This window comes from Momordica charantia (assembly GCF_013281855.1).
Source record: "Momordica charantia cultivar OHB3-1 chromosome 3 unlocalized genomic scaffold, Mcharantia_2.0 BLBB01000003.1, whole genome shotgun sequence".
NCBI lineage: Eukaryota > Viridiplantae > Streptophyta > Magnoliopsida > Cucurbitales > Cucurbitaceae > Momordica > Momordica charantia.
In genome coordinates, this window is record NW_028275161.1 from 23,236,296 (window position 1) to 23,251,884 (window position 15,589).

General features: G+C 34.2%; 2 protein-coding genes and 1 non-coding gene across 4 annotated transcripts; 2 read left to right on the forward strand and 1 right to left on the reverse strand.

Annotated features, from left to right (window-relative positions):
* The first annotated feature begins 5,870 nt into the window (after positions 1-5,870).
* Positions 5,871-11,296, forward strand: LOC111008753 (protein LONGIFOLIA 1). 2 transcript variants are annotated; one of them, XM_022281551.2, is made up of 6 exons: positions 5,871-6,118; positions 6,229-6,930; positions 7,558-7,625; positions 7,764-9,836; positions 9,945-10,059; positions 10,249-11,296. In XM_022281551.2, exons 2-6 carry the CDS (start codon positions 6,786-6,788, stop codon positions 11,076-11,078), a joined length of 3,231 nt encoding a protein of 1,076 aa, XP_022137243.1. In that variant the 5' UTR covers positions 5,871-6,118; positions 6,229-6,785; the 3' UTR covers positions 11,079-11,296. The 2 variants fall into 2 exon arrangements, with proteins under 2 accessions (XP_022137243.1, XP_022137242.1); XM_022281550.2 differs by having other exon boundaries at positions 5,871-6,930.
* Positions 11,297-11,735: 439 nt separating this feature from the next.
* TRNAT-CGU (transfer RNA threonine (anticodon CGU)) lies at positions 11,736-11,807 on the forward strand. The gene has a single exon. It is a non-coding gene; the product is annotated as a tRNA-Thr (tRNA).
* A 956-nt stretch (positions 11,808-12,763) lies between these two features.
* On the reverse strand, positions 12,764-15,458 carry TCP17 (TCP domain protein 17). Its single transcript, XM_088121970.1, has one exon. The coding sequence runs from the start codon at positions 13,784-13,786 to the stop codon at positions 13,148-13,150; it is 639 nt and encodes a 212-aa protein (XP_087978096.1). The 5' UTR covers positions 13,787-15,458; the 3' UTR covers positions 12,764-13,147.
* Positions 15,459-15,589: the final 131 nt, after the last annotated feature.

Below are 15,589 nucleotides of genomic sequence, written 5' to 3' on the forward strand. Positions count from 1 at the left end.
CTCATGGGTCTCTATCATGGTGTATTATTTCAATAATGGTCTATTATTTATTGTTTCATGATCAATCAATACGGTAAAGATAATACAATAATATTGATAATAGTTATAAAATAAGTGATTTCATGATTTGTAATTGATTATTAAAATTAGACACAATTTGTCATTTAGCATTATTTATTTACACAATCACTATTTTTATAATAATTACTTTTACCTTTTTTTAGTAAAATTTATTTCGCAGGGTCATGGGGTATTTCTTAGATCACTATGATGTAAAAAAAGAATGATATTATTTTGATTATGTAGTTCATCTTTGTTTCTAATTTGATTCTTGAAGTTTAAAGAATTCTATTTTAGTTTCTTTAAGTTTTAATAAATTTTATAATTGGTTCCATATTAAAATCTGGTTAAAAAATTATCAGATTAACATATTAGTGTCTCATGACTTAAAAATATACTACGAACATATTATATACATCCATCACTCACATCAAAATTGAAAAAATTGTTTGGGTGTTAGAGCATGTCAAAGAATTGAGAGAATAAAAAAATAAAAAAGTTAAAAAACTCCAAACAATATCTAAAATTATAAATGTTAGACAAGAAGAAAAATAAGTCATGTCATGTAATTATAATAATAAATAAGAAATAAAAGCAAGGAGGCAGGTATTTAGTTATTGGAGTTTGTTTGTAACCGCCAATTCACCAAACTACTTCAATGCTCCAAATATCATTTATGTCTGATTTGAAAACTCTTTTTGCTTTTTTTCTATTCAACGGTGATTGATATCTAATTTTTCACTTGAAGTCGGAGGTTCAAACTCTCTACCTCTAATTTGTTGTTCTAAGAAAAATAAAGAAGAATCTTTCACTTCTTTTTTTCTTTTTCTTTTCCTTCGTGAAATGGGCATATTTCCTTTTGTATAATATAACATAAATTTAAATATATTTGTACTTTGTTTAAGTTCTTTCAAAAAGTTCATTTGGATTCTCATTCATAACTTTTATTCATTTTAGTCCTCGTACTTTCGAAATATTCGTACATGAACCAAAATGAACGAACCAAATGAACGTTGAAAGTAAAAATACTAAAGCAAAAATGAAAATAATATTTAGACCAAAAGATTAACGTTGTAGGTAGTTGACATTATATATTTACAGTTGGGAGCAGTTTTTTCCCTCTTCCAATCCAACCCCATAGGAACCTTAAACTTTAAGCAAAGGCTAACTCATCTCTTCAATTGGGGCATGCACCAACCCACCCTACCCATTTAGTTTTTTCAATTTTTTGCCTAAAAAACCCTTCAAAAAACTTTTTTTTAATAGTTTTTGGGGAAAAATCCAATTAACCCAATTTTTATTTTTTACAAATAATGAAGATGGGGGGTTGAAACTTACTAGCCTGTATAAAAGATGACAGTAATAAATTCAACATTGAGCAATATTTAAGTTAGTCAAGTTAACCCTATTGATTATTGTTTTATTAATTTTGCTGATATAAATTAAAAGAGTTAATTCTCCTATATAACTAAATTATTTGAAAGCCTAATTATTTTGTTGCAAGAAACAGTGATACAAAGTATATGCTTTATAGTTGATGATCATGTGCAGCAAAATATGCTGTTGAATTCAGATGGTCTGGCAAACCAACTGCACCATATCCTCCATGCCAACTCAAGTCTCTTGCCCAATTTCAACCTTCAATTATGTTCATCAATCATTAAAAATATTTCCTACCAACCCAATATAATTTTAAGAGAAGGCACTACAAGAATTTACAGTTTTAGCGACGACATGTGATAAAGGTTAATTGATTAAAAGATATTCATTTTATCTCGATAACCGACTATTTGTCAAGTGGAATAATTTAAAGGTTTTTTTTTCAGTATATGGAAATTCAGAGTGACCCAAATTAATACAATGTTGAAATTTAATGTAGGAAAAGTTTGATATGAACTCCTCTTTATAGTCAACGACAGAAGAGGGAGGGGACCTTTTAATTTGGACACTATTCTCTGTTAAACTTTTGTCTAAAGAATAGAATTTATGGGAGAAATTAAAGGGAGTGGTTCCAAGCTTCCCATTTCTTATCCCTTTAAAGATATGCCTTTCCCAATGCCATGGATCATAGTTTTGTTGATAATTAAATTTCTTTTCATTTCCAAATTCAAAATGACCATAAAGTCCATGAAGTATGTGCTTTCCTTTAATAATTTCAATTTTTACATGTTAGTGACTCAATTGAAATTATTATCATGCACCATTTTTTCATCAATCATTCTTTTACATGACCATTATAAAGTGAGAGAGCCTTTACTAATCATTTCTAATTTACAAAAACATTTTGGATTGTAATACATGTTCTATTATACATAAAAATGATTAAAACCCTTTTATTTTCTACAATATATACTAAAAAAAAGTGATATTTTCCATGGGAATTATTGTTCAATTTAGGGTACTTTATATAGTTTTGTGAGAGAGAGATCAGCTCCAATTGTTCTCTAAATTGCAACAATACGCATAATTTAGAATTCTATCTCTCTCTCTCTCTGATATCATGAAGATGGAATTATTGATAAAATTAATTAAAGTTGGTAGTAGTTGTGTAGTAGGGTATTAAAATACCCCACCCTTGTTGGGAACATAATTCCTCCACTCATTGAGAGGGGTATGAAGCAAATGATGTTGAAGATGATAAAATATTATTGGTTGATGATTTGAGAGAGAGGCTTGAAAAAGTGAAGGAAATTAATGCAGCAATGCAATGAGTAAATATAATGCATTTTGGTCCAAAGGACCCAAGTAAATAAAAAATATTTAAAAGGAATGGATTCAACGTAACCCAGAATGATAATTAGGGATGATAAAAATATCATTGGGTCAATTCTCGTGAGTACCCGACTCGATCGGGTCGGGATTCCTCAGTTTGATCGGGGATACCAATCGGGTTCTTGGAGGGGACGAGGGAGGTCTCCGCCTCGTCCCTAACCCTGCCCCATTTAATATTTTATTAGTATTTATATTTTTATATAAAATAAATTAATAATATTAATCTTTATTAATCTTTATACTACTTTTATAATTTGTTTGGAAAGAAGCTCAACCTCAAGTCCAATAAAATATTAATAAATCTTTAAAAAAATATACGGTCAGGGACAGGTTCTCCACGGGGACCCCATCTCTAATCAGGGATTCCCCGCCTCGTTACCATCCCTAACGACAACCAACTTAGGAAGTAATCTCCTACGTGTTTCTTTGACAATCAAATATTAATAGGGTCAAGCGGTTGTCCATTAATCTAAATGTGGATAAACTGACTTGGACACTTGCAGATATAAAAATAAAACATAAATAAATAAAAAATAGTAATATAGTGCACTTGTTCCATAGAACATGGGGTTAGGCCAAATCATATTTTGATTGGTTAGTTGGTGAGTTGCCCTAATCTTTCTAAGGCATCCCACATGCCCATGCAGCCTTCTTCATCTTCTTTCTTTTGGTATCTCATGTGGGGTTTGCATTTTCCCTCTCTACCTTCTCTCTCTCTATATATATCACTTTCATCCATTTCATTTTGCCCTAATTTGAAACATCAATAGAAATATCAGTGTTTGTCTAGCTAGCTTGCACATTTTTGTGTCTGTTTTCATTTGCATTATTGTAATTTCCACACACAATCTTTTAGTACCAAACAAATAATGTTTTATGAAAATCATATGTATGGCATCCTCAAATTATGATTCTAACTCCTACCGAATAACATAACTTTCAACGTTTTGGTGTCAAGTTAATTTAATGTTATTGTTGTCAAACTAAACATAGTTCAAGTAATACTTAAGAATATGTCATAGACCAAAAGATTGAAGGTTTAAATCTCCAACCTTATATGTTTTTTAACTTAAAAGTAAAGAGGGAAAAAAGTTACAGTTAACTTATATGTTGTTTTCCTTTCGGAAAAAGAAAACTTATATATTGTTTTTTTTTTCTTTTTGTGTGTGTTATGTATATAAGTTGTTCCACGTCATAATATATATATCAAGTTGGAGAGGAAAAAAACATTTAACAATAAAAATTGGAAAAAAAAATGGTAATGCAAAATAGTGGAAAATTATTTGTGTGCTTAGGGAAAAGCATACTTGGAAATTAGCCAGTAATATATCTAGCTACTTTGGGGATGATTAGGAAAGTCTTTATATCAATGCTTATGCTTCATTATTATTGTATACACGTAGGAGTGTTATTGAGAGGGGGCAGGAACGAAATTACTTCACATAAATATCTCATAAAATTTGACATATAAATATTTAGATTTAGGACGTTATAGGTATATATGATAAATTAAAAAGATAATTAAAAATGGGGTAGGGATAAGGAATTTTCATGTTATCATCCCCGTTTAGGTCATAGGAAAAAAAATTATACGTGAGAGGACTCAAACGGAGATCTCCACGGGCCACGACGAAAAGTATATATATATCTATATTCGGTTTGTAAGGGTAATACAAACAAAGTCTGCTAAGAAAGAACGTGATGATCTATGGTATATAAGAGAGAACAATTATCTTCATTGGTATAACATCTTTTAGGTGAAACAAAAAGTAAAATCGTGAGGACTATACCAAAGCGGACAATATCTCCAAAGAAATAAAATGAATGATTTGACAACGACCAAGAGACTTTAGCAGGTTGTGAGGAGATTATGGCACCCATGTCATGATGCCCTGCCAATTTGTATTTTCTTTTTCTTTTTTTTATATTAAACTATCAAAAGTTGTCTAAATATTATTTAATTCTATAAATAATTAATAATATTTAAGAGGAAGATCTCCATTGGTTGCCCTTCTTAAAGTGTTGACATTTATTTATTTATTTATTTATTAATTATTATTATTATACATAAAGTTATAAGTATATAGAAATTCATATCAAAAAGCAAGAAATTAAGTTTAAACATAGTTTTTCTCCCATTATGTACATTAATTCAAAAAAAAACTTCTTATTTTTAATATTTATTTATCATGCAGGGGAGTTTTTATCATCCAATTGAATATACTTTACATTGGCTTAGTCGGAATAAATCATTTCTACAATCATTGAACTACTCCCTCATTCTTAATTCCACCTAATGATCCCCTTTATTATAACAATTAAAATCTAGGCAACTTGTCAGATTAAGAAAGGAAAAAGAGAGAGAGAAAAAGAAAAAAAAAGAAAAAAGTAAATACATAGGCATAGGCTAATTTTACCTTATCATGTTGATATTCACAATCAGCACAGCTTTATAAATAAAACATATATTACCTTCTTAAAAGTTAATGATTCATTCTCTCGTCTCGTCAATAATATATGGTCTTGAAAATCATTCTATTTTCTTTTATCTTTTTTAAAAAATCAAGCTCACAAACATTACTTCCATCTACGTGTTTTAATTCGTTTTGTTATTTAGTTTTTGTAAATAAAAAAAATCTCAAACCCTTGACCAAATTTTAAAACCAAACAAAAGAAAATAGTAGTAGACTATGTGATAGAATTTAAGCTAGTTTTTGACTTTTGTGGAGTTAACCAAAGAGACTCATAAATCTCAAATTTATTAGCAAGTGATAAGGCTGAGATTAAAGTCATCTGGATTTTAAGAGTATCATCAGCTGCGGGCATTTCAGGGTAGTAGCCTACTTGAAAACTTGAAAGGGAGAGTTGGACAAAGTCAAGAGGATTTAATTCAACAGAGTTCTTATTTTTGCTCTCTAATGGAGGTTTTTCTTTCCTTTTGCTCTCTAGTAAAAATCACCCCCCCCCCGTTTGGAGGGTACTGACAAGTTCACATGCACATGTAGACAGCTCTAGACCCACCCCAGTATGCCATTCCACTTGGATTTGTGAGATTGGGAGGTGAGGAACCATCTGACCCACATTCTCTCTCTCTCTCTCTCTCTCTCTCTCTCTCTCTCTTCCTCTGAAAAAACAAAAGAAAAAAGAAAAAAGGAAGAAGCCCTTTTCTTGCCAGCTCCAATTGGGTTTGTTTCAGCTCAATTTTCCAGGTTACAAGTTACAGCCAAAGTACCTACATTTGTTCTTGGAAGATAAATCTTTGACATTTGTTCGCCAATCTGCACAGGTTTTAGCTCTCTGTTTCTGTTTCTGTTTCCTCCCTCGCCATTTTGGGCGACTCTGCATTTTGTACTCATAGCCATTCGTCGTTGACTCATTGGTTCGCTCTTTTGGTAGTTTCTTCTTCATTGCTGAAAGGAATCGAGATTCAGGCAATCGGTGGGGAACCCAGAAGGGCATTTTTGGATTTGGGTGGAAATTTTTTTGGGATTGGGATCTTACATTGTGATCTCAATGGTGGTCAAGCCATAAATTGCAGTGTTTCTGGAGCTGGAATTAGCTGCAAATCTGAAAATTACAGTCTTTTACATACAACCCAAGAAGCAATTTTATTTCAGTGGAGAATCTCTTTGGAGATGCTGATGAAAGGGCATGGGCTTGGAAGTTCTTTATCCTCCTCTTTTAGTTTTTTGAACTGCATAGAACTCAATAGCAAATGGGGAGCGAGATTCGATTCCTTGTGAAGAAAGGTTTTTGTTTTTCTTGAAATTAAAGAAAAACAAGGTTTTTGAGATGGGGTTCTTTTTGGGTTTAAGGAGCTGCTTTGAATATCCATTGAACTAGTCATTATATTGTTGAATAGCCTTAGATTTGGGTTTCTTTGGTATTTGGTTCTATCTATGATTGAGCTAAGGGAAGGGGCATAGTTTGTTTTAGAAGAGAAGAACCTGAAAATGGCTGCAAAGCTTCTGCATTCTTTAGCTGATGAAAATCCAGATCTGCAGAAGCAAATTGGATGCATGAATGGGATTTTTCAGCTGTTTGATCGTCAGCATATACTCAGTGGAAGACATATGAGGCCCAAGCGGCTTCCTCCTGGTATTCCGCTATCTCGATTTGCTTTGATTTGTTGTCTGTTTGGCACAGAAATTTCAAGCATCCTAAGAACAATAGTTTTTGATGTTTTGATCACTTTGATGCATCTTGTTCCAATGCATATTTTTTCTGAGAATTGAAGACGCCACTTTTTTCTGTATATATCTTGAGGGTTGTTTTGCTTTATTTTATTATGGGGATGAAGGAAGTGAATTGAACTTTTGGATTTTTGCTCTCTCTTTTGTTGCTTAATCTGTCACCTTCACTGTTATTCACGCTCTGGATTAAAATATTGCTTAAAGCCTTCAATTTCTTTAAAATCGTAAATTTCGGGGCACGACATTCTGTGGTCCACGATCTCTAGTCATAAGTAGTCTAGTCTGGTTTCAAGTGTCTAATGATGATCCCATAAGCTTATATTTTCAAACTTCGGATAGATGAGTTCTGTTTGATCTACTCTGAATGAGTTCCATAATCATCCAACAAGTTCATGGTTACTACTTAGAAATCCAGTGGTATGCCCCATTGATAGCATGCCAATTTAGTTTCAAATCTGCCTAATTTTTCTTCATTGCTGGGTGCATCATCAATGCTGGGCTGTATACTCATATTCAATCATGTCCAATGCAGGCACTTCTCATCTGAATATTGGCAACCCAGGAAAAGAGTACAATATCATTCAGAGAGAATCGCCAGTCGTAAGCCTTCTAATTACTCTCTACCATTTCTAAGCTGAGTGGTTTACAAAATTGTAAATATGATTAAGCATTTGAACTAATCACAGCAAGCAATTTTGAGTTCTTTCTGGATCTAAATCTTGAATCTTGTTCTTGCAGGACCTGTCTCCAAATGAGAGTTTCAATGAGAGACAAAGGTTCAATAAAGAATTGTCAAGAGCCTCTTTCTCCTCTTGTTCATCTTCCCTGTCCTCTAGCGAGTACAACAGAACAGCTCAATCGCAAGCTTCCTCCTTTGATCAAATACTTCTATCTAGAACACCCTCGAGGGAATCTGCAGCAAACCCGTCAAATACCTCTCCGCGTGTAGGGAGGCAACACCTTGATCTTCGAGATGTCGTGAAGGATTCTATGTATAGGGAAGCTAGAACGTTATCGGTCAAAACATCTGCCAATGAGGAAGCATCGAGTCGTTCTATGAAGCATAGAGACTCTCCAAGACCTTTGCAGCGACCCCAATCAACTGATGGGGCTTCTAAAGTTGATACAAATTGGAAACAAAAGATGCCTATTGATCTGAAGGAGTCTCTTCTAGTTCTTGCTAAACTTCGAGATGCACCATGGTACTACAATGAAGTTGAAGAACATGAAAGACCGTCTCACGAAGTAAAAGATAGATTTTTGCAACCATTCTCTAGAGATGCTCCTCGATTTTCTTATGATGGAAGAGAGGTTGATCTATTATCCTTTGAATCACGAGATACCATTCGGTCAGCTCCAAAATTTAAAGACTTCCCAAGACTCTCATTGGACAGCAGGGAGAGTTCAAACCAAGGTTCCAAATCTGTGTCAAATCCAACTAGACTTTCAAAGAACTTGCACGGAAGCGATTGCTCAAGTGAAAAATCTACTGATCCACAACAACCATCAGGATCTCGAAAGCATCCCCCGAGCGTTGTGGCGAAGTTAATGGGATTAGAAGCACTTCCAGGTTCACCCTTGGCTAGTGATACTCTGGTTAGAGGTGACCCTTTTGTTAGCTCATTGGAGGGCACAAGTTCTATCAGGCCAATCAGAACTTCTGACTCTCCCCGGAACACATTGAAAGGCCCAACTTCACCACGATGGAAGAATTCTGATTTAGTTATGAAACCTATCCCAAATTCAAAGTTTCCTGTAGAAATTGCACCGTGGAGACAGCCAGATGGAAGCCGAGCTTTTCATAAACCTGCTCTGAAGCATGCCAAAGGGTTAGCTGGATCATCTAACTCCTTTCCTTCTGTTTATAGCGAAATTGAAAAACGATTGGAAGACTTAGAGTTCAAACAATCAGGGAAAGATCTTAGAGCTCTAAAACAGATCCTTGAGGCTATGCAATCAAAGGGGGTTTTGGATACTAGGAAGGAAGAGGAAGCTTCTAACAATGGAAGTCAAAGAGACAATGAACCAAAACGGGAGAGTGCTAGTGTTAATTCTAGGTTGATCAGTGATCGAAGTCGGCAAAAGAACCAAAAGGCTGCAACAACTAGCAGGCCTGATTCTTCCAGGTGTGGGGAATCTCCAATTGTGATCATGAAACCGGCAAAACTTATAGAAAAATCTGGAATCCCAGCTTCCTCAGTTATTCAAATCGATGGCCTTCCTGGTCTCCCCAAGATTCATAAATCCCCACATGGTAAAAAGAACTCCGGTGGTAGCCGAGCAGTTAAAGATATATCTCCTGAAAATAGTCACGGGGACTCTGGTGTTAGTTCCACCAAAAAGAAAGAGAATGAAAAAAATGTAAGACCAACGCATTCTTCTTCAAAGCATCAACATTTGCCAAAGGAGAACACCGGAAGTTCAATAAAAACCTCAGGTTCTGTGAGCCCAAGACTGCAACATAAGAAGGCTGAGCAGGACAGACGATCTCGACCACCTACTCCTCCATCCGACCCGAACAAAACCAGAAGGAAATCCAGACAAGGAACAGATTCAGGTTCTCCTGTTGGAAAACCAAGAATGAAATCCTCCATTGTGTCCCAAATTGATGACCAATCGAGTGAGATAAGTAATGAATCAAGAACTTTGAGCAACCAGGGTGATGACATATCCCAACTCTCTGACAGTAATTTATCCTTGGACTCAAAGACGGATATAGAAGTCACCAGCAGCGAACTTCCTGCAATTAATGGTAGCCAGATTTTACAAATGAAGGCTTCAAAGTACTCAGATTCTCATTCAATGGAAAATGTAGGTGATTTTCAAATTTTTTATTCCCCTGCATTTACAGCGTCTAATTTATACATATATTAGATTGTTTCAGAACTCCAATTGAGGTTTGATTTTTATGGCTTGCAGGCAGAACTTGCAACTCCTGCCCCTGAACATCCTAGTCCAGTCTCCATTCTTGATGCCTCTTTATATAGAGATGAGGAATCATCTCCTGTTAAGCAGATATCAAAAGCCCTCAAAGGTGATAAAACCTATCACTAATAGCGACAATCTTTTATAAATCAATTTGAATATTTAACAATTTTGCCACTGTACCACCATCCCAGTTTTCCAATGACATATTCCTCTAAAGTTGAAGAATAGATGTGAAAAGTGGGATATGACACAAGAAGTTAAACAATTCTAATATTGTTTGATGCTTACATTTCAGGTAGTAGGAATTTGGGCTCTGGAGATTGTGGTGAATACCAATGGAGCTCCAAGGATGGCATCTTATCCAACAGTGTGGAGCCCAGTCTTACTGCAGAAATCAACCGCAAGAAACTGCAAAACATCGACAACTTGGTTCAGAAGCTCAGGCGCCTGAACTCTCATTATGATGAAGCAAAAACAGATTACATTGCATCATTATGTGAGAATACTGATCCAGATAACAGATACATATCTGAAATATTGTTAGCATCTGGCCTCTTGCTTCGGGACCTTGGCTCTGGCTTGGCAACATTTCAACTCCACCCTTCCGGTCATCCGATCAACCCCGAGTTATTCTTTGTTTTGGAGCAAACAAAAACAAGCAGTTTGCTAAGAAAGGATGACAGCTGCTCTGTGAAGGTTGCAGATTCAAAACTGAACCAGGAGAAATCTCATCGCAAACTCATTTTTGATGTTGTCAATGAGATTCTTGCTAGAAAGTTGTCTGTTGTTGCTGCATCGCCTGAGCCATGGACGACATCTAAGAAACTAGCAACTAAAACTCTTAGTGCCCAAAAGCTTCTAAAGGAGTTATGTTCCGAAATAGAACAGTTCCAAACCAAAAAACCCGATTGCAACTTCGAAGAACAGGACGATGGTTTGAAAAGCATCTTAAAGGAGGATGTGATGCAAAGATCCGAGAGTTGGACAGATTTATTTGGTGACGTCTCCAACGTCGTCTTAGACATTGAAAGATTGATCTTCAAAGACTTAGTTGACGAAATTGTATACGTTGAGGCTGCTCATTTACGCGCCAAGTCAGGCAGACGAAGACAGTTGTTTACTTGATAGTTTCTTCTTCTATAACATTTTCCACCTCTATCTGATTTTTCCTTTCAAAGTGATGGAACTTTCAATTTTTTTTTTCTTTTTATGACATATATAATGCTGAGAAGCATTGTGACTAATTGTTAAGAAGTGTTGTAAAGATGGTGCAAAAGTTTTTTCAAACCATGAATATTCTTGTTCTGAATCAATATATGCATGCATCTGATACTGTTTCTCCACCTCTCCCTTCTTCTTCCTATGAACTATCTCATTGTCAAGAACAGCATCTTAAAATATTCAAACCATATGACAAAAACTCAAACCTCAGACAGAGAGAAGGTTGGCTATGAACTATGAGCACTGAGCAGAAGATTTCAGAATGGTGAATGATTATGGAAACTCATTCAACTCACAATCAAAGAGAGTTTAGAGGGAAAAATGATTTACATAACAAGTTATTTGCTGACAATAATAATTTCAGAACATTATTTAACCAATCAAATCAAAGTACCTTTTCCTTCTTGTCTACATAATTTGAGAGATTTTTTATATTTTAGCGAAGAAAAACTTCAAGTAAGTTCAACTGCAGCAGCTTCTATACGATTTGAGATGGGACAGAGGAAAGAATTTTTTTTATTTATAGTTTACATATAGGATAGATTTAAATCATCAACAATTGCCTCCGTAGCATAGTGGTAGTGCGTTCGCTTCGTAAGCGAAAGGTCGCGAGTTCGATCCTCGCCGGGGGCTGGTTTTTTTTTCCCCAATTTCACTGAGATGGTTTGGGCCTAATAGGGCCCAAGTTTCTCGACGTAATCTTAAGCCCGTTGTTTTTTTTGTAAATTTCTCTTGCAAGATCTTGGGCCTAAATAGGCCCAAGTTTCTCGCTTTCTCCAGAAATAACCTTGGGCCTAAACCGGGCCCATTAACCCTCTGTATGTTTCGTTTTAAATTTGTTAAAATCTAATACACACTTTAAATTAAAGATCTTTTTATAATCAAATATTTTTAATTTCATTTTACCCTTTTTTGAAAATTATGTAGTTTTATTCTTTGTGTTTTATTAAATAAATTTAAATTCATTGTATGCTTATTTTTCCTTTTCTTGGCGTTAGTTTGTGAGATTTGATATTTGTCTCTTTTTCACTTCAATTCTTAAGTTGACCAATTAAGAATGGTTAATATAATGTGTTTTTTAAAGGTTAATATAATTTTTACCATAAAATTAATATGATTTTTGTTTATTATTATTATTATTATTTTGTTAGTAGGGTGGCATTTAAATCTACCTTATTAGTTGGAGATTGCTTTGAATGCCCATGCCAGATCATGTAGCCTTAAGGGCAATTTGATGAGTGAGTTGTTTAATAAAATGTTCTATTTTAAAATTACACGTGGGGTGGAAATTTAAACCCGCTACTTTTCCACCGCAGATATATGTTTTTATGTTCAAGTCGACATAAAATATTAGTTAATTTTTTAAAAAAAAGTAAGTATTGTTTTTGTATAATATAATGGAAAGAGATTTTCTACGGTTTTGGTCATACATGTCTAATTCAATGTTTGGTCTATATATATATATAATGAACAAATTGTGGCTAATTTTTATTATGTTATAAAATTTTCATTCGATGACTATTTAATGTAATATTATTACAGGCAAGCAATCATAACTAACAGGTAATTGGCATATATCTCAAATCGAGTTTAATCCTTCATCCCACATGTTATACTAAAAAACATAATATTATTACATTACATATATATTAAGAGACGAAACATTTCCGAGATAAAATAATGGCAAATAAAAAAAAATGTTACAAGTGAATTCAAACATAATTCAAATGGATAAGACATTCATCATCAACTTTTCAACAAAAACCTGCATGAAGAAGCGAACAAAACAAAATTAAAACAAAAAACAAAAGGACCGCACTCTACTGCTCGAGACCGAGTTTGAAGCGATTGATGACTCGAATTCATCCCAAGATACTTGAAATGACTTTGGAAAAAAAATGCTTTCCTTTCTGTTAAACACTTTTAAATTACCTACTTTTTCGTGCTAAAAGTTTGATTTACCCCTTCAAAACTCATCTCAAATTCACTCTTAATTTCATCAAGCTGCTAGGAGAGACTTCGGATGGCGTTGTCAATGGACAGAACAGCAACTGAGCAGAAGCAGAGGAGGAAAACGAGTCTGGGTTGGCCTCCATTGATGGGAATGGAAAGCTTGAAGGCTCAAAATGGCAAAAGCTTTCATCCATGGCATTGCTTTGAAGAGAACATAAAGAAGCATGATTGACCAAAGGAGACAACTTTTGTGCCAAAAGTCTCTCAGTTCCTCCATTTCTGGCTTTCACTGCAACATCAAAATGGCAAACCTGAGGAAGAAGCATTGAAGATTGATAAAGAACAGAGGCATTTGGGTCAAAATCTTTTGGAATTTGGAGAGGTGGGAGCTTATCAATATCAAATCTTGTGACATCAATAAGCCAATCTATGACTTTGCTGGGTTGGCCGAGGCCAAGTTTGTTTTGTAGATCATAAAGTTGAATTGCAGTGGGAGTTGAAAGCCTAATTCTTCTGTCTCTTAACCCCTTTATTGTGAAAACTTTGCTGTGCCTGTCTTTCCCTCCAAACAAAGTTGAAACTCTAAAAATTCTTGGGTTGCCCCTTAGGCATGGCCCTTCTTGCCTTGAAGATGCCCTGTTCCTAATTTTGGCCTCCATTTCTTCAAATGATCTCTCTTTTCCTTTGAATTCAGATGGGGTTCAAGACTTCAACAATCCCATATCAGAGGAGAGAGAGAAAGAGAGAGCATTTTAGCAGAAAAGGGAGAAGCAATGGAGTTTTGAGTTTCATAAACTAAATTACTAATACATAGATATAAGGCATTTTCTGCCAAAACACTACAATAAATGAAAAGTTAAACATGTCACTCATAAAAGAAAAGTGGTTTTTTTCCTTGACGGCGACAAACAAAGATAAGAAGAGATTTGAGCCGTTAATGAGTTGTTCACATCAATGGCTTTTGCTATTGAAACGAGAAAGAAAAATAAAAAAGATAAAATACTTGACATTTCATGAAGGTGTCTTTTACTTCGCTAAAAATAAATATACTTCTACGACAAATAATTCTAACATAATGATGAAGTTTATTTAATATTGAAAATTAAGTGTCAAGTTGCTAATGAGAATTATTTTCTTGCATTGATAATATTATTGCTTAAAGTCAACATGGGAATTAAAAGCTTAATTAATTAGGGTTCCCTTTAAGAAGTGTAGCTCCTTCATATGGAAGATTATAGTGTAGGAAACTTTAGAGTAATTTAGGGAGAGAGACTTCAAAGTGAGATGAGGGACCAAATTATATATACATAGGGTTATTTAAAGCTTTCCTACTTACTTAAGTTTTTGGATTATATTAGATTTGGGTTCTTTTATCTTGTTAACTTGTAATTTATTGCATTAAATTTGTCAAAAAATAAACACATATAGAATAGTCTTAGCCTAGACAAATTTGTATAGTCATGGCACAATCTTTACAAACAATGAATGAGTTGTATAGATAATATTTTTATCCCTCGCTAGCAATATCAATCTTATTCTTAAATAAATAATTCGATCAATAATATTTCACAAACGATCAAGAAATACGACAACAATTCAACTCTGTTGGATACATTTCAAAATTTCCTCTTTAACGTAGATTTAATCAATCTTAATTTGTATCATTTAGGATTGAGAAGCCTACATTTGTGTAACCCATCACAAATTGTATTAAAAAAAAGGTTACAAATCCCTAAATTTGTATAGTTAGTGAGCTTGTGATTTGTAAAGGCATATAATTTAAGAGGTAAGATTCAAAAGGCTGAGTCGATATAACTAAAATTTACCTAGTTTATGAAATTAGCAAATCAAACACACAAGTAACATGGTATGTTAAAAATAAGTTCAATTTCACCACTCCAAATTATACAAATCTATCCCATGAATTTATAATTACTTCAAAATTTACCCTATGCTCCAGCAACTCGGCTCTTTAACTCAATCCACAAACTTCAATGAACAAGGAATTTTTATATTTTTAAATTAAAAAAAATACTATTTTCACATGAAATCTTAGTTAAAACTATGCTATTGGTTCCTAAAAGGGAGAAAATGAAGGTGGAAGAAGCCAAATAAAGAACTATACATAAAGAAGAAGATCCTTGCTCATTAACGAAAACGATCATGAACTGCATCTTGCATTGAGGGAGAAGTATCTATAAGGTTATGCAGGCACTATGTCATCCTAGAGTTCCTACATATCCTAGATGTTAACTACCAAATTTCCCCCATATCAATGCTTCTCATAACTCGATTCGGGTTCAAGAACGAGCAACACATATCCAGATCCAAATGAACTAGCTGTTCCTAAACCCCGAAAGAATACAGTTTGTAGGATATAAAGTTGCCCGAGTCAAAAACAGAACTGCAGCCGGAAGGAAACATACAAGAGACCATGAATGCAAATGATCATTCTATACCAG

Coding starts and splice junctions, on each gene's coding strand:
- LOC111008753 (XM_022281550.2), top strand. CDS start 6,786: ATGGCTGCAAAGCTTCTGCATTCTTTAGCTGATGAAAATCCAGATCTG. Junction 6,931..7,557: donor GCCCAAGCGGCTTCCTCCTG/GTATTCCGCTAT, acceptor TGTCCAATGCAG/GCACTTCTCATCTGAATATT. Junction 9,837..9,944: donor ATTCTCATTCAATGGAAAAT/GTAGGTGATTTT, acceptor TATGGCTTGCAG/GCAGAACTTGCAACTCCTGC.
- TCP17 (XM_088121970.1), bottom strand. CDS start 13,786: ATGGAGGCCAAAATTAGGAACAGGGCATCTTCAAGGCAAGAAGGGCCA.